This window comes from Emys orbicularis, chromosome 10 (genome assembly GCF_028017835.1).
Source record: "Emys orbicularis isolate rEmyOrb1 chromosome 10, rEmyOrb1.hap1, whole genome shotgun sequence".
NCBI classification, from domain to species: Eukaryota; Metazoa; Chordata; order Testudines; family Emydidae; genus Emys; species Emys orbicularis.
Genome location: NC_088692.1, coordinates 48,543,800 through 48,568,012, shown reverse-complemented (window position 1 = coordinate 48,568,012; position 24,213 = coordinate 48,543,800). Strand labels below are relative to the sequence as shown.

At 48.4% G+C, this 24,213-nt stretch overlaps 1 protein-coding gene across 1 annotated transcript in view; it reads right to left on the bottom strand.

The window, feature by feature from the left end:
* TRIP4 (thyroid hormone receptor interactor 4) overlaps nt 1–17,724 on the bottom strand; it is a 45,404-nt gene extending 27,680 nt beyond the window's left edge. Inside the window, exons 1-8 of the mRNA XM_065411887.1 lie at nt 17,629–17,724; nt 13,462–13,628; nt 13,086–13,222; nt 9,984–10,214; nt 7,957–8,035; nt 5,344–5,473; nt 2,187–2,402; nt 791–917 (exon numbers count right to left, since the gene is read on the bottom strand). Coding sequence (XP_065267959.1) covers nt 791–917; nt 2,187–2,402; nt 5,344–5,473; nt 7,957–8,035; nt 9,984–10,214; nt 13,086–13,222; nt 13,462–13,628; nt 17,629–17,714 — 1,173 coding nt within the window. The 5' untranslated portion in view covers nt 17,715–17,724. The remainder of the gene's footprint in view (nt 1–790; nt 918–2,186; nt 2,403–5,343; nt 5,474–7,956; nt 8,036–9,983; nt 10,215–13,085; nt 13,223–13,461; nt 13,629–17,628) is intronic.
* Between the last annotated feature and the right edge of the window lie 6,489 nt (nt 17,725–24,213).

The window sequence follows — 24,213 nt, the reverse complement described above, 5'->3', positions numbered from 1 at the left end:
GGATTGTTCAGACAATCTGCTGATGTAGCATCCTCCCCCTCATTGTGGATTGTCATATGGGATATTGGCATTCAGAGCCAGCCTTCTGGTGCAGCCACAGACCCCTTCTGGGTGCACAAGCAGTACTCATGGCCACTTATCACATGCCTTTTCCTCTTGAGAGGGCAGGAGAAAAATCAACCAACTATAGCCCAAGAGCTCCCACAACTCTCGAAAAATACCTGGATGTAGAAAAAAGGTTAAGTGGAGGCAGGAGAGGCACAAAGCCTGGTATGAAGACAGGGATGGGTTTAACTTGCATTATCTGGCATGGCCTGTCACAGACTAAGAACAAGTGTATATTAATGCTTGGAAGTGTCTGAGCACAAATGGTGCACAGGAACCAAGGACAGACTAGAAGGGACACTTGCAAGTGGAGACCGTGACCGAGGGGGCACAACTGAAATCTGCCTGGTGGATTCTTATAAATGAAATGTTAAAAGGGAAACTCCTTTAGACTGAATGTCCGGAAACCTTCCCAAGAGCGAGATGCATCAGGCTGAGGAAGGGGAGGGAAACCCACTGCGCAGGGTTAAATATGCCACTGGCAAAAATCCTGCCCAGGCCGAGAGTTTGGGATGGATTAAGCCACCTAGCTGGCCATGTCCATCTTTAGCTCAGATGATCCTAATCCCACAGAGGAGGCTGGGGGACAGGGAAGAGATGCCGTAACTTCCCATGTGTTGCTAATACTTGGGCCCATGTCTCTTGGCAGTCACTGCTCGGGAAGGAATCAGAAATTGGCACTGACCAAGGGGGCAGGCTGGAGAAGGTGGGGATTCACCAGAAGCCCAGAGCTCTCTTCAAACTTCCCCTCGGGGCTCCTCGATGGCTTGCTTAATGTGCCACAGTTAATGGCATCGATCGTTTCATCCAACCTGCAAGGAGACACAAACCATGTTAATACCTCCCAGCCTCCCCGTCCCAGAAGCCCTTCCTGCCATCTCTCCCAGCCAGGCTGCTCCACTGCTGCCTCCCTCACTCTGATACTCGGGCTCACGCAGACACTCAAGGCATGTCTGCTGTAGATATACAGCTGCTCTGTCCTGCATTCTCCCAGGGAGCTACCGGCCTGGAACGCTGACCAACGTGCCAGCTTAGGACAGTTCTGCCTGTAAGTCAGACAGAGTGCAATTCAGCAGGAACAGTCAGTACTGAGAGCATGGCCCTGCACAGCACAGGGTAGCCCTGTAAAATTGGCGTCCAGATCATCCCTGGTCAGTAATGATCCCAGGACACTGGTCACAGAGCAAGACTCTATCTAAAGTGGTTATCTGGCACCCCGTAGTATCTGAGCCTCACAGCCTTCAACAGCCCTATGAGATGGGGATGATGGCACATCCCAATTTTACAGTTGGGAAACTGAGGCACGGACACTCTAAGTGACTTGCCCAAGGTCACACAAGAAGTCTGTGGCGGAGCAGAGACTTAAACAGTCCCAGGCTTGTGTCCAAGCCACTAGACCTGCCTTCTGAGAGCCACAGTGGCCTGGCCAAACCCTAATGTGGGCAACTCCATTTGGGATGTGGTATTCTTCAGTCTACCTCCTAAAAGCTGGGGGGCAGTACTGTACACATAGACTGGCTGCCATGTTCCACCCCAGAGGATGCTGAATTTCATTTGTGGGGGAAGTGATCCTGTTACAGGGAGTCTGGAAGATGCCCAGGGATGCAAAGCTCTACAGAACATCAAGTTATTATATCATTGCTTCCTTTTTGCCTCTTCTTTATTACTAGCATATTTGCACACAAACAGATTTTTGCTCCTTAGGAGCATCATCTATCTGCTCCTGAAGCACAAACCCCTAAACTCTCTGTTTGTGCTGTCATGACTACGGCAGATGTCTGCAACACCACAGACAGAGGGATGAGATTGCAAACGGGGAAATAAGCAGCAGGAGCAAACCAGTTGCTAAGAGCTCAGGATCCTGTTTGTCCCAAACAATGAGATACAGGGAGAAGCACAGAACATTCTAACCGAGTGGCAGGGCTGCCTCTCAAGAGAATGGGCTCCGCAGTTTGTCGTCTGTTGCTACTGACAGTAGCTCAGCTGCCTCGCTAACAATCACAGATAGTGTTTCTCCTCTCTCTGCTCTCTGGAGCATACTCTGCTCCCTGCCAGCTCGGTGCCTGGTGCCACCTACTCACTTGCTGTGATATTCAGCCATGCTGTCCTGCTCCTCCAGGATCTGCCTGCCAGCAAAGTCGATGGTAATTTTTCTGGCAAGTCGAGAAGCATGGCGCAGCTCTCGCAGCTCCTCCTCTCTCTTCTGCAGTGCCTCGCGCTCCTGTTTGGACAGCCACTGGTTGGAGTCTGTAGCAAAGTAATCCGACTCGTCATCGATGACTTGGGTACGGCGCACACTGGTGAGAGACAGCCAGAGAGAGAAAGCAGAGTGGTACCAGGTACGACAGCAAACAGCCCCAGACATACCTGGGAACATCGCGTCAGTCACACAGCCACCCCTCCCTGTGCTCCCACGACTCCCTTGTGGTCTCTGGAGAACATGGCTTGTCAGTAACACTAAGCCAGAGGCATGAAATTTTGCCCTTCTGGGGGTCAGGCTGGCAACCTGTCAGGAACTCGAGGAAATAAAATGGAAAAAGATCACAACTACTCCCATCTTAAATACTGAGGAGAACCTGGGGAGACTCACACAACAGCAAGCTCTGGACGCAGCTCTCATGGATTGAGACAGGGCATCACATGCTAGAACCTGTATCCTCTGCAGGCTCTATAACGAACAGGTCAGGCACAGGGCTGCATTCAGCCCATGGTGTGCACACTGTTGTAGTGGCATGGACGTAGTATAGTGTGATTTGTTCCCTACAGAGGCTGCCTCAGTATCCTTTACAGATCCCCAAGATCTGCCCCCACTCATGCCCTTCCTAGGTTAAGGCCCCCTTTCCCTTGTAAGCCCCATTCTTCTGGCTGAAGGGGACTGAACAGTCCTAGCAGGGGATGAGAGACCAGACAGGGAATTAAGCCCAAGGCTCCTGCAGAGCCCTGCCAACAGATCACTGGGCTGGCCCCTGGCCTCAACACAGTGCTTGAAAAATTAACTCGTTATGAAACTTCTTCCACCAGGCGATTGTGAACACGTCTCGAAAGGCAATGATAGTGAGGAGTTTATCTACTGCACAACGCAGCCTGTCAACCCAAAACTACCTGCGAATTTCACACAGGCCACTGGGCTATGGGAGATTCTGGGGCTGGGCTCTCTCAATCTCTCCCACTGAAGCTGTTCCACTTTTTCAATAAAAGAAGCTGGGGGGAGGGGGGGGCTGAAGACAGCGTCTGTCCCCCCCCCAAAAAAGCCGGAGCAGCGTGGGGATGAAGCCAGCCCCCCCCCCCCCCCCACAGTCTGAAGCCAGGAGTGACCGTGAGGCTGAAGCCAGCACCCCACTCCCCCCAAAGCCAGGAGCAGGTGCGGGGCTGAAGCCGGGTACCCCAGAGGCCCCTCATGCCCCCTCCACTCAAGCTGGGAGCAGCGCGGGACTGAAGCCCCCAGCCCTGGCGCTCCCCGTGGCCAGAAGCCCTGAGCCCATGGGCAGAGTGGGGGGGCATAAGGGTGTTGCCCCCCCCCCCCCCCTCCAACTGCAGTGACTTACCCAGAGTGGGGCAGTCCGGGGGCAGCTCCACCCCCCCCCAACCCAGAGAGGCTGTGTGTCCTGCTGAGGTGAGTCACGGGGTGGATGTGGCGCTCTCTCCCTGGACCCCGCTCTGCAGAGCTGGCCCGAGCCCTGCCAACCCTTGCCCACCCCAAATAGAAGTCAAACTACGCCTATGCCCAAGGGTCCGTCCCCGTCCCCCCCTTGGCCCAGAGCCCTGAATCCCCCCTCCCGCCCCCACTGGGCCCTGGAGTTTTTATAGAATGTTGATGTGGGGCTCAGAAAGAAAAAGATTGAGAACCCCTGGTTTAGAGTCCCCAGCACGGAGTTCCCACAGCTGCTGCAAGGCGAGTGCTGTCAGAACAGACTCAAACATCAGCTGTAGCTGAAAGGGCATTTAAGGTGTGTGGTTATGGAGCAAGATGGCCATCTCAGCAGGGGAATTTTCACACCATTGTCTTGTGCAAAGTTCCCCCCCACCTTTTCCTTTAAAGGTGAACTGGGGGAGAGGGGGGAGAATGGGCTTGAATCTTTCCACACCTCCCCCCACCCAACAACAGCAGCAAAAGGTTGTTCTGCTTGTTTTTATATTAGAAATTCAAGTCTTGTCTGCCCTGGAACACCCTGTGGTGACCGGGAGAACGAATGAAATGAGATCACAAGATAGTGAAAGCGGCAGCAATTGAGAGGGGAAAGGATTTTTACTCTGGCTGTTTAAAACTCTATTGAACTCCAATGGCTACAGCTCATGAGGAAGAAAGAGTGTGTCTGTTAAAGATTCAACAACGCTGACCTACAGCTAACTTGTAAGAGCTCACAATACACATCCTCAGAGACCCCCCAAGAAAGCAGCACAGGAGAAGACCAGACTTGAAATTCCTGATCATTGCAAGGTAGTAGAAAAAACTACTTAAAAACAACCACCACACACCATTTCAGGCCTTCTTAACACATCAGCAGAAAAAAGAGGAAAATACCAATTTTTTTTTTTACTATCTTTTGCTGGTCACCTTTAAAGGACATTCTCCACTTAGAGAGACAATCTGTTCAGAGGGAAAAAAACATCAGAGGGAAAGAGGAAGATGGACAAGCAGAAAATGCAGCACTACAAAAAAGACTGTAGCTCAAAACAAGAACCAGCAGTGGGCCAAAGAGAAATTCCTGTGAGAGCCAGGGAATCTGGGCAGATTTCATGTGACTGAGCCAGCCAGCTGATGTACCACTTCCCTACCAATCTCAAGTCCAACAGCCAAACAGGAACCATGTTTTCCAGCAGAAATACTGTTCTCAGCAGTATACAATACTGGCGTGACCACCTGCCGGCTGGTCAGTGGCCAATATGAAATGACAGATGCTTTCAGTGCAATTCCTAGTGGACAAAACTACTACAATGGGTGCGCACTTGCTGGAAGTCTCACCTGAGAGGTTAGGACTGGATGAGTCACAGAGACTAGACTCCCCTTCCCCACTACAGGGCCTCCATCTGGGGCAGGAGGCACCAGCTTGCGATACCACTGCCTGGACCATTCCCATCTTGTGATATTTTCTCCATGATTATGATCCCACCTATAAATTCAGGTTTAGTAGATTTGCAGCCAAGGCAGTTTCGGAAGGGATGGAATGCTGATACTATTTAGATCAAAAGTGACTCTGGCCTGCAGGATGGTTTGTGCTATTTCAGCAAGCACCGTACCTCATTTTGTCAAATTCCAGCAACTTGTCTTTGTGTTTCACGGCCAACTCCAGACCTGTCTTCAGCCGAGCTTCCTGACGAGGCAGCAGGTCCTTGCTGAGGATCTCCATCTGCCCAGAACTCTCAGTACCTGGGATACACAGACACAAATCATGATCCGGTTCTTGGGGATGGGCTATCAGTTTAAACACCGATGGGCACAGAGATACTCCCAAGAACATGTGACATTACAGGAAATGGAAGAAGTCACTTGTCCAAAAGTCTGGCACTTTTGAAATTGTCCTAACCCCCACCTCCCTGCTTCCCCCCCACTCCACATCGTCCTCTCATTCTCCTTTCTCCAGCAACAAATTAAGTGCTCAGATACCATGGTGATGGGCATGGGATAAAAATCTAGACAGAAACCATTTACCCTTGCTGCTCCAGTCACCTTCCCCAGTAACTTAGTTGTTTAGTTTCTATGGGAAGTAATTCTGCCTGTGTTCCCCCACTTACCCTTATTTCCCTCAATTTTAGATTATGTCTCCTAATTCAAGCCCTTCTCTGGAAGCCCTGATTGTTCTCCTCTCCTGGTCCTACTCAAAAGGGATTTCCAAAACGCTGACTGTTGGAATTCTTTGCCACAATATGCTGCTTGTTATTTTATTTTCTGATCCTCCAATTTCTCTTTTCTCCTACTCCCCACACCTTTCAACATGCAACCCCCCATCCTCCTCTTCCGCCCCCATCTAGCTGGCACTGTTTGATTGCCTTCCCCCCGCCCCTCCCAGTGTCTTACACTGACTGTCCTCTGTCCCCATGCTCAGCCACACAGATGTCTGTCCCTCATTAGCTATTTTGATTGGACCGCCCCACCTGAATCTTGCACTTCCCAGTGGGATTGAAATCCAAAAGGCCTGTCAGCGTGACATGCGTTTCCAAAGTGGGTGATGTGAGAGGTGTGTGACATCTATGGGTCAAGCCAGCCTTATGGGCTGAACAAACTCAACCTTAACAGGACAAAAAAGCAGGGAGATGGCAGCAGCAGCCAGCCGGGGGAAGCAAGCACAGTTCCCGAGCCAGCCAGTGGGATTTTCCTCTCCGTTTCCTCTTCAGGAATATCTCTCTTCTATTAGGGCCTACTCCAAAGCCTGGTAAGTCAATGGAAAGATTCCCATTGGCTTCAATAGGCTTTGCATCAGGCCCTTAGCAGATCCAGAAGCTTTGGCTCATTTCTCCCCTATGGCTGGACACTGGGAGCAGGTTTCATATTGATGGATATTTTACTCCTGGGCGTGTGGCTCTCTGTAACAGCCAGACACAAATCTGAAGAACTAGCTGTCACGGACTCACAGATCGTGCCTCACTTCGTCACACTAGCTCAAGCACTGTAAATGCTTAGGGGTTTAGATTCTTTCCTGCTCTCAGGATGCCAGTGAAAGCCTTGGTCCGGTGACAAGGACAGCCACACTCCAAGCAGGGTCTAGTGGCACTTGCGGGGAGAGGGGCAGAGCTGAGCCCTAAAGATCCCAAGTCAGGAGGCTAGTTCCATTGACACTTGTAAAGGAAACTAGGCTAGAGCTCCCCCAGATGAAATGGAGTTCGGCTCCTGTCCCCCTTCACCCACACCAACACCAGCAGCACTGTCTGAAATCAAATACGCAGCAATAAAGACAGGGAGATACTGAAAACACCTTTTCAGCAAATTGGGGCGCTGCCACTTAGCGCCAGCTCCTGCACCTCAGTCACTAGGAAGAGAAGCCTACATTGAGGCCATAGAAGACTAGATTCTAGGCTCTAACCAGAGGACCTGGAAATCCAGATATTTCAGCAAAATTAATGCAGACAGCCCCAGAATCCATAGGATTTCACCAGGGGGGTAACTGTTGTTAGTTCTGCTTCTCCTCTTGGTCCTGTTCCTACATTTACCACCTGAGAAAAGTGTAAGACACAAAATTGTTCCAAAATATTTAATATCAGCTGCTTCCACAGAAACCTCCCAAGTCCCACAGCTCTAATCCCAGTCCCCTGCAGCAGACACTCTACATGGGACTTTTATTCTAATTTTTAAGAACTGCTGCAACTGCATTTCCACAAATAATTCCAGGCTGTCTAATGGCCAGCCTTGGTGCATTGTGGTCAGTGCATCATGCATTGCCACTCAAGAAACTCGGGCACTACACCCAGACCTGGTCTCCCCCGGCTAGTGCCTGGGAACCATGCAGAAGGGGAAGCACAACATGCTGGGCAAGAAACAGGACTGATGCGCTCCGATGAGATTCTCATCCAGCCCTTCAAGGCCCAAGAATGCTGCCACAGGGCTGCGGTGGCTTGGAAACATTTTGGAGAGCTTTGGTCATCTTCTCCAGGGAGTTCAAATTCTGTAGAAAGCATCCAGAGGGAGTCCCTGAATCTTTGGGAAATTTCCCCCCCACAGTTTTCTAGAGCCCCTCCCTATAACCAGAAGGAATAGCGCTATACTGCTAAGAGCCGAAAAAGATTTAGGCCCTGTCTACTACATAACACTGATGAAAACATAGGCATGGGCTCTAGTCTAATGTAATAATAGTAGAGCAGAGCTGAAACTGTGTATAACTTACTGGATTAACTGCATTACACATGATTGTTACCAACCTGCCATGAGCTTCTTCAGCAGCTTCTGGCTCTTGTTTGAGTCACGCTGCAGAATGTCCTGCTCTTCCTTCGTGCACACCTAGAAGACAACAGGAAGATCAAGGCTAAGAGTGATACTTAGCACCTGACAGCCTCAAAGCCACTGACAAGAGTTAAGGGTGAGCTGCAAAGGATAATGAAGAGCAGGTCCACAGGACTGCACCAGGGTCCAAAGGCCGTGGACCTTTCTGCATCTTCGCTGTATACGGAAAGAAGACCTGGTTCTCTGCTCACTTTTTTTATCTTAGACATCTCAGCAACACCAAGACTGGTTTTCCCTGTTTTTTTGCTGGAGGATTTCAGGGATGTGTGGTTCTCTCACAACTTCATTAAAGAGGTGGGTGGCGTTTAACAAAAGTATCCTTTCTCTCAGGTGGTCACTAGGCACTGGAGTTAAACAGACATTTAAAACAGTTTAAAGTAGTCTGATTAAAACTTCTCTCTCCTCTCAGCTATACAGCTTTCACTCTCTCATGAAGTCAATTGTACTGGCTTTCCAGTCACTACACTGTCCGAGGGAGACAAAAAGTTCAAGGGTTTTTGTTGGTTTTTTAAACAAAATCCATCATAATGTTGTGAGGGGGAAAAAGGTCAGAAGCCGATTTTTCCCTCCTCAGGCTACCTTTAAAATGCCTTCATTTTGGTTGTTTTGAATAACATATTTAACTCCATTTTGTAGAGAACTCTCAGGAGAAAGGAACTCTATGTTAAAGGTCTAACCCCCCCCGCATTTTCCCTTCAAATAAGCAGACAGAACGCACAACATGCTGTGAGACTCCCGAGAATTCTTTCCTGCAAAACAAAGGTAGGCCCAATTTGACATTTTTCATATTCCTAAGGTAAAAATAAATATAAAAATCCTTCTAAAAAAATGACATGTATGCTCAGCCTGCCATAACCACCTTTCAGGTCTTTATCCCATCACGAAACAGCAAAAAAGGGTCCAATTTTTATTTTACTTTTCTTTATAGAGCTCTTTTAACTAATTAATTCTCACCCACCCTAAGGAATCAGAGAGTATTAGTCCATTTTATAAAGGGGAAACTGAGGGCCAAGAAAATGAAAACGCAACTCATGTCCTCCTGTGGAAGAACACACGTGAGCTTGAATGGCAAAGAAAATCTGATCACATAAAATCCTATTTGGGAGGCACCTTCTGATCTGACCCTGTATTGCCTCCCAGCCCTTCCTGAATGTAAAGATCATTAAAAAAATTCTAAATATAGGAATGAAATGCTAATTTCTGCTCTAGCCTCTTTATACTGGGTTAAAGGGCCAAAGCAGCATAAATATCCTGGTTCCAGCTGGAGAAGACTTTCCCCAGTGCAGGCACTGTGGAGGACCCCTTTGCAAGCCCTGGCAGGCAAAGTGAGTATGCCAGGGGGCTGCAGTGCTGTGGCCCATAGGGAAGCCCCAGGAGGCTGCCATAATTTAGGCAGGCTCCCAGAGCTATGTAAATTACGTCAGCAGCCTCTCCAGCCCCAAAATCAGAAGGGCTTAAAACTACCTTACTCCCCCCTGTGCCGCAAGCTGGGTGCAGCACAGACTCTCACCCTACACCTACAGCCTTAGTGAGGACCCAGGTTCTAAAGCAGTGGTTCTCAAACTTTTGTACTGGTGACCCCTTTTCACATAGCAAGCCCCTGAGTGCGACCCCGCCCCCCTTATAAATTAAAAACACTTAGATATATTTAACACCATTATAAATGCTGGAGGCAAAGTGGGGTTTGGGGTGGAGGCTGACAGCTCGCGACCCCCCATGTAATAACTTTGCGGCCCCCTGAGGGGTCCCAACCCCCAGTTTGAGAACCCCTGTTCTTAAGGGACTTTGATCTGAGCAAGCCAATTTGGAAGGGGAAAAACGTTGCTAATTTACAGGAAAGATAAGAAACTAGTGGGGCTAATCCAGCCACATTCCATCTCCAAGACCCAAGCACTATAGACTGCAGTTAAGTATGGCAGATAGAAAAAAGCAGGGGGTTACATACCAATGTACTACAAAATAAGCAGGGGCCGGAGCCCTCCTGTTCGCAGACAATACGACCACAGGTCAAACAGTTATTGATGAGTTTGTGCTTCTGGCCCAGGCACTCACAGGAGTGGCGTCCGGGGATCAGGACTGCCAGTTTGTCCTGACCCTCCTTGGTGTACAGGTTGACGAATTTGGCCTTTTTCTTGGAGGTACTGCTGACACTGCCACCACTGCCCATCTCTTGTGCCTAATTTAGAAAGAGAAAACAGTGAATGTAATCTGCATTCTCACTGCAACACAAACATCAGAGAGAAACAGGGGCCCTTTAAACAAAGAGTGGGGATAAACAGCCAGCCAGCCACCTGGCCAGCTTGAGTGAAAGTGGGACCAGACTCCAAATTCAAACCAGGATGATATCACTGAACAGAAGCAAGCCTCAGAAAAGGTCAGCACCATTTACATGAAAGGAGGACTGAAGGACTGCTCAGCTTTGTGTCCTCTCTTTGCAAACTGGAATTGCCTGGATTCTATGTGCCGGAGAGAAAGCTTTTGGATTCTGCAACCAGCAACCTAGATTAGGTTTTGTTAAATCAAACAAAAACTATAGAAAATCAGACCAGCAATCAAAAGCCCAGCCAACACATTGCTGCAAGACACAGTGCTAGTGCTGAACAAGGTGGGCAAATGTTATAGCACGGTAAATCCACATTCCTGACACATCTATAAAGTAACCTATGCACCTAAATGCAGATAGAAATCACAAATATCTGAGAGAGTAGAGAGCTTTTAGCTCACGTATGTAGCACAATCTATAGATTACATATTAATTATATTGATCAGTTATGAATTCCCAGTAATCACTCTGAGGTTTGACAGGTTCTTGTCCCAAGATCAGGTCAAGTATTATTACAATTACTGTTCAGTTAGGAATCCTGATGTGCACAGTAGCAACACTCACACTTTAGGAACCCTCCTGTATTTACAAATAGTTTATTAATAGATTTAGCAAAGTCACAAACACTCTAACCCAGCAAGGTGGATATGGTACAGAATGTACATCTGAACATCAATATACTCACACTATCCCTTACAGAACAACCTGAAATGTTAGCCAACATCTTCCTCAACACCAGTAGCCATCATTCTGGCACCTCCCAATGGCTACCTCTCTCTCTCCTCCTGTCCACAGGCTGGATACAACTTTTATATGTTACGCTGATACCACTATGTCTAATGCCTGTTCAGTAGGGGTTTCTCCCCTCTTCCTTATTTATATTTCCTCACACTACTAAAGTTGAGGTGTCCTTCTCCTGTAGGTTAGTATATTAATGATCTCAACTTATCGTGTACATCAATTCATTGCCATGGCACTCTTGTGGTCAGGCCGCTGCGGATGTTCTATCCAAAAGTGGGCATTCGCTCATGTTCCTGTGGTTGGCTGGTGTCATTATGGACAAAATTCCCCTCTACACACTCCAATTCCCCAGAACTTAGGGTGATCGTTAGACTATTTATCTGTGCCAAAGGTCATAGGCCTCAAACCCTATGCTACATGCTGAAACCAATGTCTTACAGGACACAGGCCTGTAGGTTTCTTACTGCTGAACAAATCAATGCTAAAGCTAGCTCTATAGACTGCACATCTAATCCACAACCCACCTCTCCCACCCTCCACTACCACCTGAGCAGGATTTCTCCAGGCAGTGTATATTCTTTGGCAGTTTGACATAATGTAATTTACTATTGTTCTCATCTGAGGCATAATATTAGCAAGATGACAGGTTACTTTTGATGTTCGTCTCTCTCAGGTGTATACTTTGTCTTATGCCGAGGTGACTCTGATGATAGATGGGACAGGATACCATGGATGATGGCTGCATGAGTGGCTGGTCAGTGGAATTCTCAATCTTTTCCCTCAAGTCCTCTTTCATCTTGAGCACTGAAATGAGTTCTCGCTTCCTTCAGGTCTCTAGCAGGCATTGTATAGGTAATGTTTCTGATAGAGTTTGCTTCCCTCAACTCTTAGCGGCAGAAAAGGAAGAGATGCTCTGTGGGATAGCTGCCCAGAGTGCACCGCTCCGAATAGCGCTGCAAGTGCCACAAGTGTGAACATGCTATTGCGCAGGCAGCTGACAGTGTGAACACACAACAGCTGTTTCCCTTCAGCGCTCTCTGAGCGGTACTGTAACTCCCGGCGCTGTAACTCTGCCAGTGTAGACATACCCTTAGACATGAGCCAAAATCTAAGACACACGCCACTTTTTCCATTTCAATGTTAGCTTTGTATGCATTAACACTGCCAGGCATAATCATTTATGTTGCTTCTGGGGATTGGTATCTTCAATGTCTATTACATGTACTAATCCAAGCTTTCATTTTTAAAAAAAATTATGTCTCTTGTCCCCATGGTTGTGCAGAGAACCTTGAAAATATAAACAGAGTATAAGCCAATGCAGTACTGTGAGCATGAGTCTGTGGAGAGCCTGAAACAACAGTCCTAAAATGTGTGAACTGCCCCATTCATTCCAGTGGCACTATTTACTCTAAGAGCTAGTTTACACTGGCAACATTAAAGTGCTGCCGCGGCAGCGCTTTAATGTGGTTTGTGGAGTCGTGGCAGCACTCTAAAAACAGTCCCAGCGCTCTAAAAAAACCACCTCCACGAGGGGCGCGGCTCCCAGCGCTGGTGCACTGGCTACACTGGTGCTTTACAGCGCTGAAACTTGCAGCGTTCGGGGGGTGTTTTTTCACACCCCTGAGCGAGAAAGTTGCAGTGCTGTAAAGTGCCAGTGTAGACAAGCCCTAAAACTTACTGGAGGTTTCTGCTAAAGTGATCAGCCCTGAAGGTCTGCTTTCTGCGGTCTGTTAGATCTGCTACCCTAGTCCAAAGTGGTATTGCTCCAGGCCATGTTACATGCAGTCGTTTAGTAAAGAATGTCCCATGCTACCAGTGCTAATGAGTCCCTAAAATAGTTACATCTGTTCACCAGTTAGCTCCTATTGCTGGAAGTCAGTTGCGGCTTGCGCAAAGCCATCTGTTTCCTCCAGCTCCTCTGTGAGACCCATTTGCTCTGCATTCCACAGTTGCCACTCTGCCCTGGCTGCCAGGCACACTCACCTTGGCCAGATCAAGGGGTGTTTTTACTTCCTCTGCAGGCAGGTTGGGCTCAGCATACAGAGATGTTTCTTGCTTGTTCCTTCCTTTGCGTCTCCCCCTCTTGCCTTGGTCTCCAGCCCGATGCACATCAGAAATCTCTAAAGGGTTATGCAAAGAGAGAGGAAGGTGTGTTAGCTAGCAGCAGTGAATATTGATGACCTCTTGGGGAGAGTGATCACTTGGTTTTAAACCTTCAAAATGGACAGAAAGGGAGATCCAGGACCAGCTGCAGAAGATGCTTTGCGACCCTACTAGCATCTGCTGATCAAGTAATTAAGACAAGTTTTGGTTACTTTTGATACTTTCATCCTACCACCCACCCTCTACTTTGACCCACCGTCTCTTTTTCTATATACTGGCAAAGGGTCAGAAGCCGGATGAGAGGACTTTCTCCATCGGGTTACTAGCTCTTCTATAAACCGACTCTTCTTCCCATCTGTCCCCTGGATGAGGTCAATTACATACTCTCGGATCTCCTCCTCATTTTCAATTGACAAGATGTACCTGGAAGGGGACAAAAAGAAGAAAACTGATAACATGAGTATATTTTCCAAAAGACAGGCAACACCAAAGCTAACCTCAACTTCCCCTCCACACTCTTTGAATCAAGTTACTGCAGCGAGCATGGGAGAGAAGATGTTACAAAAAAGGCCCAAGAGGAAGACACATATCTGAGGAAGATATGTTTGGAGAAATCCCTTGTTATTTCTGGACCAGTGAAAAAAGGGGAGGGTCAGATACCTTTCCAACCCACCCCCTCTCCACCAACACAATGACAACTGCACTCTCCCTACTATCAAAAGAAATTAAAACCACACTGGGATTCCTGCTCACTCCATACTCCCTAATATCTAACCACAAATGAAGTCCAAGACAATCTCATCGGTTTAAATATTATTGAAATAAATATTTCCTCCTTCTACTTGTCTACAAACATCAAAATCTTTTTTCAGCGTGGTAGCCGTGTTAGTCTGTATCAGCAAAAAGAATGAGTACTTGTGGCACCTTAGAGACTAACAAATTTATTTGGGCACAAGCTTTCGTGGGCTAAAACCCACTTCTGAAGTGGGTTTTAGCCCGCAAAAGCTGGGTTTTAGCCAGCAAAAACTTATGTTCAAATAAATTTGTTAGTCTCTAAGGTACCACAAGTACTACTCATTCTTTTTATCAAAATCTTTTGTCCTTCTCTTTCACCTTCAAATGGAAGAATATCAAAGTACTTTACAAACAAACACCCCCTTCCCACATACATGGCAGATGAAGGAGTTAATCCTGACCTATTTCACAGAGAGGTTACATGATATGCCCAAGATGATGCAGGAAATCTGTGTCAGAGCCAGGAATAAAAAAACCCAGGGCTAACAAATCACAGACCCCACCTAAACTGCTTCATAACCTATACACACAACACATCAAAACGAGAATGCCCATATAGAACAGACTGGACCTTCACTTTAAAAGTGACTGATGAAAGTGGAGGAGAAAAAAGGTTGTACCCATGTTTGTTTCTTTATGATGTACAACAAAGGCCTAAAACATTTTACATGTACTGGAGAATTTCCTGAGGGTCCCAAAGAGGTAGACTGAGAGCGTCCCAATCCTTAAGGTGCAGGAGAACTGATTTTCTTCCAATTGTTTGTACCATAGTGTTTGAGTTAAACAGGTGTTGAACAATAAACAAAATTTTAAACAATGTGAATAATCTGTCCTTTGCAAATCAAGTTGCACTTGCTTGGTATCTGCAGTGTCATAAGCCCATTAATTCTCTAATCATTCATAGTGTCTTCCAGGAAAAACAAGAATTTTGAATGTAAAAGAGAGCAGCTGGAGCAGAGGGAGATTTAAAAAAAAAACAAAAAAAAAAAACACTGTTCAGATTATCTTTATCCATCAGAAAGAAGCAAAAGAAGGGCACAAATCCAGTTTTTCCTTTGCACGTAACCTTCCAGGGCTCATCCAAAGATGCACAAACAGTAAACTGCACAGGAGCTGACACATCTACCTTTGAAGGCTGAAGGGCTAAATGAGCTCTGCTAGGAATCAGATACAACTAAGCCATTCCCTGTCCTGAGACACCCAGTGTCGCATTTAGAGGCTCGCCCTATAGGTTACAAAGTTACCTCTGAATTTGGACAGGGACTTCAGGTGAGGAAATACCAGCATGATTAAAATTCTCTCTCCCTTGGAAAGAGATACAAATCCACTTAATAATGGCTATATGAGAAAGACTGCAGGTATGATGGGAGAGAAGAACTGGCACAGTGATACCATAAGGAGAGAGACTATGGATGGGTCTTCACAGCACAATTAGCTCGCCATACTCAAGTTTACTGCATTCGAGTACCTGTAGAGAGACCACAATTCAATGGCTGTTTGGTGTGGTGCTCTGTCCCCCTTTGGTAGCACTATACCATCTACAGATTGATGAGTCTCATACAGCAGTGGTTCTCAACCAGGGGTACGCGTATCTCTGGCGATAGGCAGAGGTATTCCAGGGGGTACATCAACTCATCTAGATATTTGCCTAGTTTTATAACAGGCTACATGAAAAGCACTAGCGAAATCCGTACAAACTATAATTTCATACAGCCAATGACTTGTTTATATTGCTTTCTATACTATACCAGTGTTTCTCAACCCGGGGTTGTGATTTATTTATAATTATATGGTAAAAATGAAAAAGTGAGCAACTTTTCAGCAATAGTGTGCCATGACACTTTTCTAATTTTATGTGTGATTTTGTTAGCAAGCAGTTTTTAAGTGAGGTGAAACTTGGGGGTATGCAAGACAAATCAGCCTCCTGAGAGGGGTACAGTAGTCTGGAAAGATTGAGAACTATTGTGTACAGCATTGGCTCATACACAAAGCTTAAGGGGTCTCAGATTCGATCCTGCCCATCAATGACCGGGGTCCAGGGCCGACGAGAGGGAGGGGAAGCAGGAAGCGGCGGTCCAGAAGGGGGCCCGGGGCCCAGCTCCCCCCCCCCCTCGTCGGCCCTGTTTAGCCAGTCTGTCCTTGCTGGGGTGCCCGAAAATTTTTTTTCACCGGGGCCCAAACTCGCTCTCGGCAGCCCTGCAGGGGTCTGTCGCCGTTACAAAAAACACTCAAATGACAGAATGAATTGATTAGCTGCTGTCAGGTGTAACTGGAGCAGTAGCATCCCCACTGCATTACTAGCTCAAACTTTCCTACAGAGGCTACCTAGTTGGAGCTTAAGGGGCTGTCTATACTAAAAAAAAAAAAAAAAAAAAAAGTGGCAGTCTCAGAGTCGGAGTCAACTGACTTTGGTTCACTGGGCTTGTGCTACAGTGCTAAAAATAGCAGTGTAGACATTCCCGCTTGGGCTAGGGCCTGGGATCTGAGACCCGCTCCCATTGCTGGGTTTCAGAGCCCCATTTTTAGTGCTGCAGCACGAGCCCGAGTCTGTTGACCTGGGCTCTGAGACTCACTGCTGCGGGGGTTGTTTTGCAATGTAGATATACCCTACAGCAGCACTTAACTCAAGCTAGAGATTTTTGTGCGTGAACAGGATTTGAGCTAATGGTAATATTTGAGTTATAACTTGAACTAAGTGGTGTGAAGACACACACTATGTCTGTATATAAACAAGTGAGATAGAAAAAAAATATACGCAGCAAGTGGTGTTGCACTTAAAAAAACTCATCTTTGTTCCAGGACTGTTAGCAGCAGATGTTTAAACAGGATGGTCCTGGAAAGGCTTACACGCATGCTTAACTTGATGTATGTGAATAGTGCCATTGACATCAGTGGGACCACCCATGTGTATAACGTTAAGCATCTGTGTAAGTCTTTGGAGGATGGAGGCCTGAATGGAACAATCTCCTCTCCTCCTCTCCATGGGAACTGTATCTACCTTTGGTTTAGCGGAGGGATGGGCAAAACTGTAATAAAAATACCAGTGTTAAACACAGGCCACTCAGCTGTAACATGCATTAACCCCCACACATGTGTGCCAATCAGTGCAATGCACAATACTTTTATTCAGCAGGGACACCAACAACTACACCTTGATTAAACAAAAACCTGAGCCAATAGAAGAAAACATGGAAAAGAGCAAAGACTCCTTTTTGCAAGAAAAGCTCCCTCTCTTCAACATCCAGCGTGTTATAGGGAGCTTTAGGTCCATGAACAATGCAAAACAGATGTATGTAGTAGAGTTGTTCCTGGCTCCGGGAGCTCCCAGGGACCAGAGAGACAGAAAGACCCACCAGGGACCATCCAGGCCACCCCAATCCAAACTGGGTGGGGGCCCGGGTGGGGTCAACTGAGCCCTACAGCAGGATCTGTAGAGCTGCAACCTGACCAGTCCAATTTGAACCGGTTCTTCTCTTACCCCTCCCCCATCTACCCAACCCTCTCCCTCCCCCCCGTCCCCATTTACCCGACCCTCTCCCTTCCCCCACCTTCTCTCATACCCTTCCCCTTCCCCATCTACCTGACCCTCCCCCCACCCCGGTCTCTCCCGCCCCGGCCCGCCGCGCACCCCACGATCTCCTCGCTGACATCCAGCCCGAAGTCGCCGCGCAGCTGCTGGATGCACCAGGCCAGGAGCGCCCCGGCAGCGGCCATCTCTGCCCGGGGAAGGGAGATCTGAACGCACCGCCGGCCCCAGCGGCAGCTCGGTGCAGCACTTCCGGCCCGCAGGGCAACACATGCCGCAGCGTTGGGTTCCGCCGGCCCCTCGGCAGCGATTCCGCCGTCCTGCCGCCCCCCACCCCCCCGCCTGACCCAGGCCGCGGCAGCCGCGGAGGGGCAGGGCCTGAGGCGGCCCGGCGGGGGGAGCGGCCGGAGGGTGGTGCCCCCCTGGGCCCGGACGGGAGCACTGGCACCAGCACGGCCTGGGCCGGGTCCTTCACACAAAGGCCTGGAGTGAGGCATGGGCGCGCCGGGCCGCTTAGCCCCGTGGGGGAGCCCTGGGCTAGTCCTCACCTGAGCCAGGTCGGGGCCTGCACAGTGCACATGCTTCAGAGGGCCATGCCCAGCTGGCACTCCGCCTGGGAGCTGCGGTGGCCTGCACTGGGAGGGGAGGTGCCAGGCGGGGCCTACACTCTCTGGGGGGCACGGTGGGTCTGCACTGGCCGTGGGGGGAAGGAGGGGTGGGTCTGCACTGGCTGGGGGTGGGAGGAAGGTGATGGACTGCATTGGCTGGTTGCGGGGGGGCAGTACTGGCTAAGGGTGGGGGAGGTGGTGACAGCGGAGGGTGGTATCAAAAGCAGGATAGCTTAGCAAAATAGCCTTGTGTGGAGTCCACATTGGACTTTAGCTTCACTGCAAAAGTGTCTTTTTACACTGAGGTGACTAACTCGATGGAGCATCTCGCTGTAAAATCCTGGTGGAGACAAGGTACAGGTTTTTTCCTCCAGGCAACTAATCTAGGTCAACACTGTACCCCCGACCTGGAGTTTATTTTGACTAGATGCATTGAGGTACAAACTACAGCCCTTGACTCTGCTAGGATTTTACACTGAGATCCTATTTCAAGTTAATAAAGACGTTTTCTGCAATGAAAATATAGCCTAGGTGGCTGGCAGGATGATAAGGACTTGGACTAGAGCCGTCAATCGAGTACAGGTCAAATGTGCAGGAAATGGCAAAGGAGGAGAGTGGGTATTGTTTGTTTTTGGCCAAGAGGGAGATGAGTGAGGCAAGTGGCAGCATTCTAACGAATGCACATGGGTTACGGCAAATAGATAAAAAGTCTTTCATTAGTAGTGTTCGTACTGAGTTCCTAGAAATATGCCCACCAAAGCAATGATGGTGCCCATCAAGAAATATGCCCACCAAGGATTCTTGAGAGCCTAAGAAGGGTAGGAACTGAAGGCTAGTTTCCCTCTCTGTGTGACAGAACTCATAGGCTCAGTGACAAACAGTAACAATCATAAATGTACAGCAAGCACCACAAAATTAATAGTTGCATTGACAGTGTTATATTCATTGTTCAATACTGTCCCAATACTTCTGTTAGTCTCAAAGGTGCCACAGGACCCTCTGTTGCTTTTTACATATTCATTGTTATACACCAACTACCACACAGTTCCTAACAGGCACCAAAACTCAGTGGGGGGGGGGGAGGGATAGCTCAGTGGTTTGAGCATTGGCCTGCTAAACCCAGGGTTGTGAGTTCAATCCTTGAGGGGGCCACTTAGGGATCTGGGGCAAAATCAGTACTTGGTCCTGCTAGTGAAGGCAGGGGGCTGGACTTGATGACCTTTCAAGGTCCCTTCCAGTTCTAGGAGATAGGATATCTCCATTAATTTATTTTTTATTTATTTATTTAAAACTGCAGGATCGGGTTGAGCACAGTACACCATAATGCATTACTGTGGCTCACTGTTAACGTGCTCTTTCAAGGCTTCCCTCAGCCGTATAGCTTGCATTGAGGTCTTCAAACACCGGTTGTGTCTGGCTGTTCAAATGCAACAGACAGCCCCTTCAACCAGGCAGCAGTTTTCCCCCCTTTGCCTCACAGACACTATGCAGAACATAGCTGGAAGCTATAACCACTGGAAATTTTTTCCCACAGAGATCCAATCTTGTGAGTAAACAATGCCCATCCTCCCTTCAGTCTACCAAAAAAGCACATTCAACTGTCATTCTGCACCTGCTGAGCCTGTAGTTGAATCTTTCCTGGATGCTCTTGAGGTGGCTGGTTTACGGCTTTGTGAGCCAGGGGAGTTAGGGGTAAGCCTAGTCCCCCAGGATCACTTCTGGCATTTCTACATCACCAATGGTAAGCCATCTGTCAGGAAAGAAAGTCCCTGCTTGCAGTTTTCTAAATAGTATAGTGTTCTTAAAGATACAAGTGTGATGCTGGCAGACCAGATGCCAATTCATATCAAAGCCCCTAGGCCTCAGCTGAACACTGACAAATACATAGGGCACATCTACACTGGCAAAGTTACAGCGCCACTCAGAGAGCGCAGAAGGAAAACCGCTGTTGTGTGTTCACACTGCTAGCTGACTGTGCAATAGCGTATTCACACTTGCGGCACTTGCAGCGCTATTTGGAGTGGTGCACTCTGGGCATCTATCGCACAGAGCACCTTTCTCTTTTGTTGCTAAGACTTGTGGGAAGGTGGAGGGGGTCGCGGGGCATCCTGGGTCCAGTCCCAATGCCATATGATGCATTGCTTCACATCCCAGCAGTCCCTGTGCTTCCGTCCGCATTTGGCGCCATCTTTCAACAGTTTGTGTACTTAGGATGACCAGACGTTCCAATAAAATCGGGACTATCCCGATATTCAGCTGTTTGTCCCGCGTCCCGACGGATGTATTGTCAGGACACTATTTGGCTTCTGCAGTGCTCCGGCTTTTTTTTTTTTTGTTGCTTCAGCGGCGCCTTATCCCACCCCCAATGTGTCCCGATAATTAGTTTTTGTCATCTGGTCACCCTATGTGTACTGTGCGCCCTGCCTCTTTTAGGCTGTAGGAATGGATCCCGAACTGCTGACCGGTATGCTGCTCGCTCTGACCAACACATCACGAGTTGCAGTGGAGTTATTAAACTACAAAGGCAAGAGGAGTGCGACATTGAGTCACTATGTGAAGTAGCTACGACATGAGATTGCTTGTGGCATTCACGGAGGTGCTGACCACAGTGGAACGCTGCTTTTGGGCTCGGGAAACAAGCACTGAGTGGTGGGATCACATCGTGATGCACGTCTGGGATGACGAGCAGTGGCTGCAGAACTTTCGGATGAGAAAAGCCAAATTCATGGGTCTGTGTGATGAGCTCGCCCCAGCCCTGTGGCACAAGGACACAAGAATCAGAACTGCCCTGTCACTGGAGAAGCGCATGGCGATTGCACAGTGGAAGCTGGCTACTCCAGACTGTTATCGATCAGTCGCTAACCAGTTCGGAGTGGGAAAGTCGACCATTGGACTCGTGTTGAGGGAAGTGTGCAGGGCCATTAATCGCATCCTGCTCCGAAAGACTGTGACTCTGGGCAACATGCGTGACATTGTGGATGGCTTTCAACAAATGGGCTTCCCTAACTACGAAGGGGTGATAGATGGCACGCACATTCCAATTCTGGCACCAGACCACCTGGCCACCGAGTACATTAATTGCAAGGGGTATTTCTCAATGGTTCTCAAGGCGCTTGTGGATCACCGTGGGCCTTTCACAGACTTTAACGCAGGCTGGTCCAAAAAGGTGCATGACGCATGCATCTTTCAGAACACTGCCTGTTCAAGAAGCTGCAAGCAGGGACTTTCTTCTCAGACCAGAAGATCACTGTAGGGGATGTCGAAATGCCCATTGTGATCCTGGGAGACCCCGCCTACCCCTTAATGCCGTGGCTTATGAAGCCATACACCAGGCAACTTGACAGCAGCAAGGAGCGGTTCAACAACAGGCTGAGCAAATGCAGAATGACTGTTGAGTGTGCATTTGGCCATTTAAAAGCCTGCTGGCGATGCTTGTAGGGGAAGCTGGACCTGGCTGATGACAATATTCCTATGCTTATAGCCGTGTGCTGTACGCTCCATAATATTTGTGAAGGGAAGGGTGAAAGCTTCACTCAGGGCTGGACCGCAGAGGCTCAGCACCTGGAGGCTGAGTTTGAACAGCCAGAGACCAGGGCTATTAGGGGGGCACAGCGCGGGGCCATAAGGATCAGGGATGCCTCGAGACAGCAATTTGAAGCTGAAAGACACTAATATTTGCTGCTATGCTTGAGATTGCAGTGTTTGTAATGTTAGGAGGTGACTGGTGCACATGATGCAATAAGGGGGTTTAACATAATTGCATGTTGTTTTGCAGTGCTCTTTTTGCTTTCACTTAACAGAATAAAGATTGCTTTCAAACCAACACAATTCTTTTATTAAAATACAACAACCGGAGAAGAGAGTCAAAAGACAAAAATACATCAGCAGGGAGGAGGATGGGGGAAGGGAAGGTCTCTAGAGGAGGGGGGGGGGGTCCTGGGACGGCTACAGATTTGTGTATGGCCAGGGATCATACCCAACCTTCTCCTTTGGAGTACAATGCAGCGGGTGCTGTACTTCTGCAGGGCCAAACTGCAGAGGGTTGGATGTTGAGTGCAGTGGGTAGTGGGACTCCACAGTGCTGGACTGTGATGAGGGAGGAATGGAATGCTGCCAGTCAAGAGTGGAGCCAGAAGGTTGATAACAGCGTGTGTGTGTGGGGGGGGGGGGGGGGGAGTGCATGGGAAAGAGCTTTGTGACAGCAGCTGCAGGGGAGGGCGATCATGGAGCTGCTCGGTTTGAAGAGCTAGTATCACCTGCAGCGTGTCCTCTTGGCGCTCCATAACGTTTAAGAGCGTCTCTGTGGCTTCTTTCTAGTGTGCCGCATTCTCCTTTTGGTCCCTCTTCTCGCTGTCCCACCACTCCTTCAATTCCTGTTTCTCAGCGGCGGAGTGCATCATAATGTCACGCAGAAAGTCCTGCTTAGTTTTTCGTGGCCACTTTCAAATTCTGCGTAGCGGTTCTGCCACCAATAAGGGAGGCTGGGCTCCCAAGGTCATCTCTGAAGTTTAAATGCAACATTTTACAGAAGCAGTATTTTTTGAAACACAGACAACACTGATTCAGTGCTTTAAAACACAGCCAGTACTCACACACCTGTCACTCACTGGCTGACCCCAGGCAAGCACACATGAGCCACAAGACCTCCAAAATGGTGAGTAGCCGCAGCAGGGTAAATCACTCTTCCCAGACCCTGCTGTACACTGCGCACGTGGCTCTTGGGGAGAGCCAGCACTATGGGGAGGCTTGATAATCATTCCTCTCCCCACATTTTCCACAGGATGTGATCATTATGGAAGATATCTCGCTGCTGAGGGTGAGCAGGGAATCAAGGGAGCGTCTTTTCCAAGCCTGCAGCTTCCACCCTGGCCCATATGGGGCTCGTCTGTATGCAGCAATGGACCCCCCTCTGTCCCCCCCGTGACGGCACAGTGGTGCAGGAAAGTTACCATTAATGGGGCAAGAAACAAAGCAGCTCTGCCGCGGAACCTGCAGCAGTGGATTGCCCAATATCTCCAAGACAGTTTCCTGGAGATCTCTGAGGCAGATTCCTCAGACTGGTGTGCCGAGTCTTCATTTATTCACTCTAATTTAAGGTTTCGCGTGCCAGTCATACATTTTAATTTTTTTAGAAGGTCTCTTTCTATAAGTCTATAATATAGAACTAAACTATTGTTGTATGTAAAGTAAATAAGGTTTTTAAAATGCTTAAGAAGCTTCATTTAAAATTAAATGAAAATGCAGAGCCCCCCGGACCGGTGGCCAGGACCCGGGCACTGTGAGTGCCACTGAAAATCAGCTCATGTGCCGCCTTTGGCATGCATGCCATAGGTTGCCTACCCCTGGTCTAGCCTAAAAAAACCCCTTGAGTCATCAGTTTACCTAGAAACAAATCTAGTGTTCTTCCTTGAACCATTGTATTTTCTCTACAAAAATCCCTACTCACCCTCCAGTAAGGGTTCTGATGCATAGACCCAAGCTCTGCATCAGTTCCACTGGGACTCCATCTCCTGACTGATCATGCTGGGGGCTCTGCCTGTCTCCTGCCCTCAGGACCCTGAACTACCACCATCCCCTGGGAACCCTGACCAGTTCAAGCTTCAGGGAGTGGTGAGATCCCCTTCTCTCTCTCTCTCTCTGTTTTCCTCTCTACCTTAGGTATTAACCTTTAATTATGTATGTTATGTTGGTTTAGCTCTCCTTGTGTAGTGATCACTATTATTCAATAAATAACTTGTCTTCTTTTACCTAAGCTAAAGATCCCGGCAGCGCCCAAAATACTGTGGGGTTTGCTCATCAAGTAGGTTACTGCCAGTACAATTGTGATGTGAGAGTGGGGATAGGGATGTGCTGAATCTGGGACACATAAGGGTAACAGTTTGAAAGTGCTGCTTGACCCAGTCCATGGAGCCCAGGGGCATATAAGGAGAGGCAGCTTGGAAGTGCTGCTTCATCCAGCCCTAGATTCTCTCCATCCAACTCCATTTCTTCGTGTTGTCCGGCTGTGTCTTTGTAAAACAGGTCGGCGGAAAATTGCGTGGCGAGGGTGTAATAAAAGGGTTTCACTTAAAAGAATAAT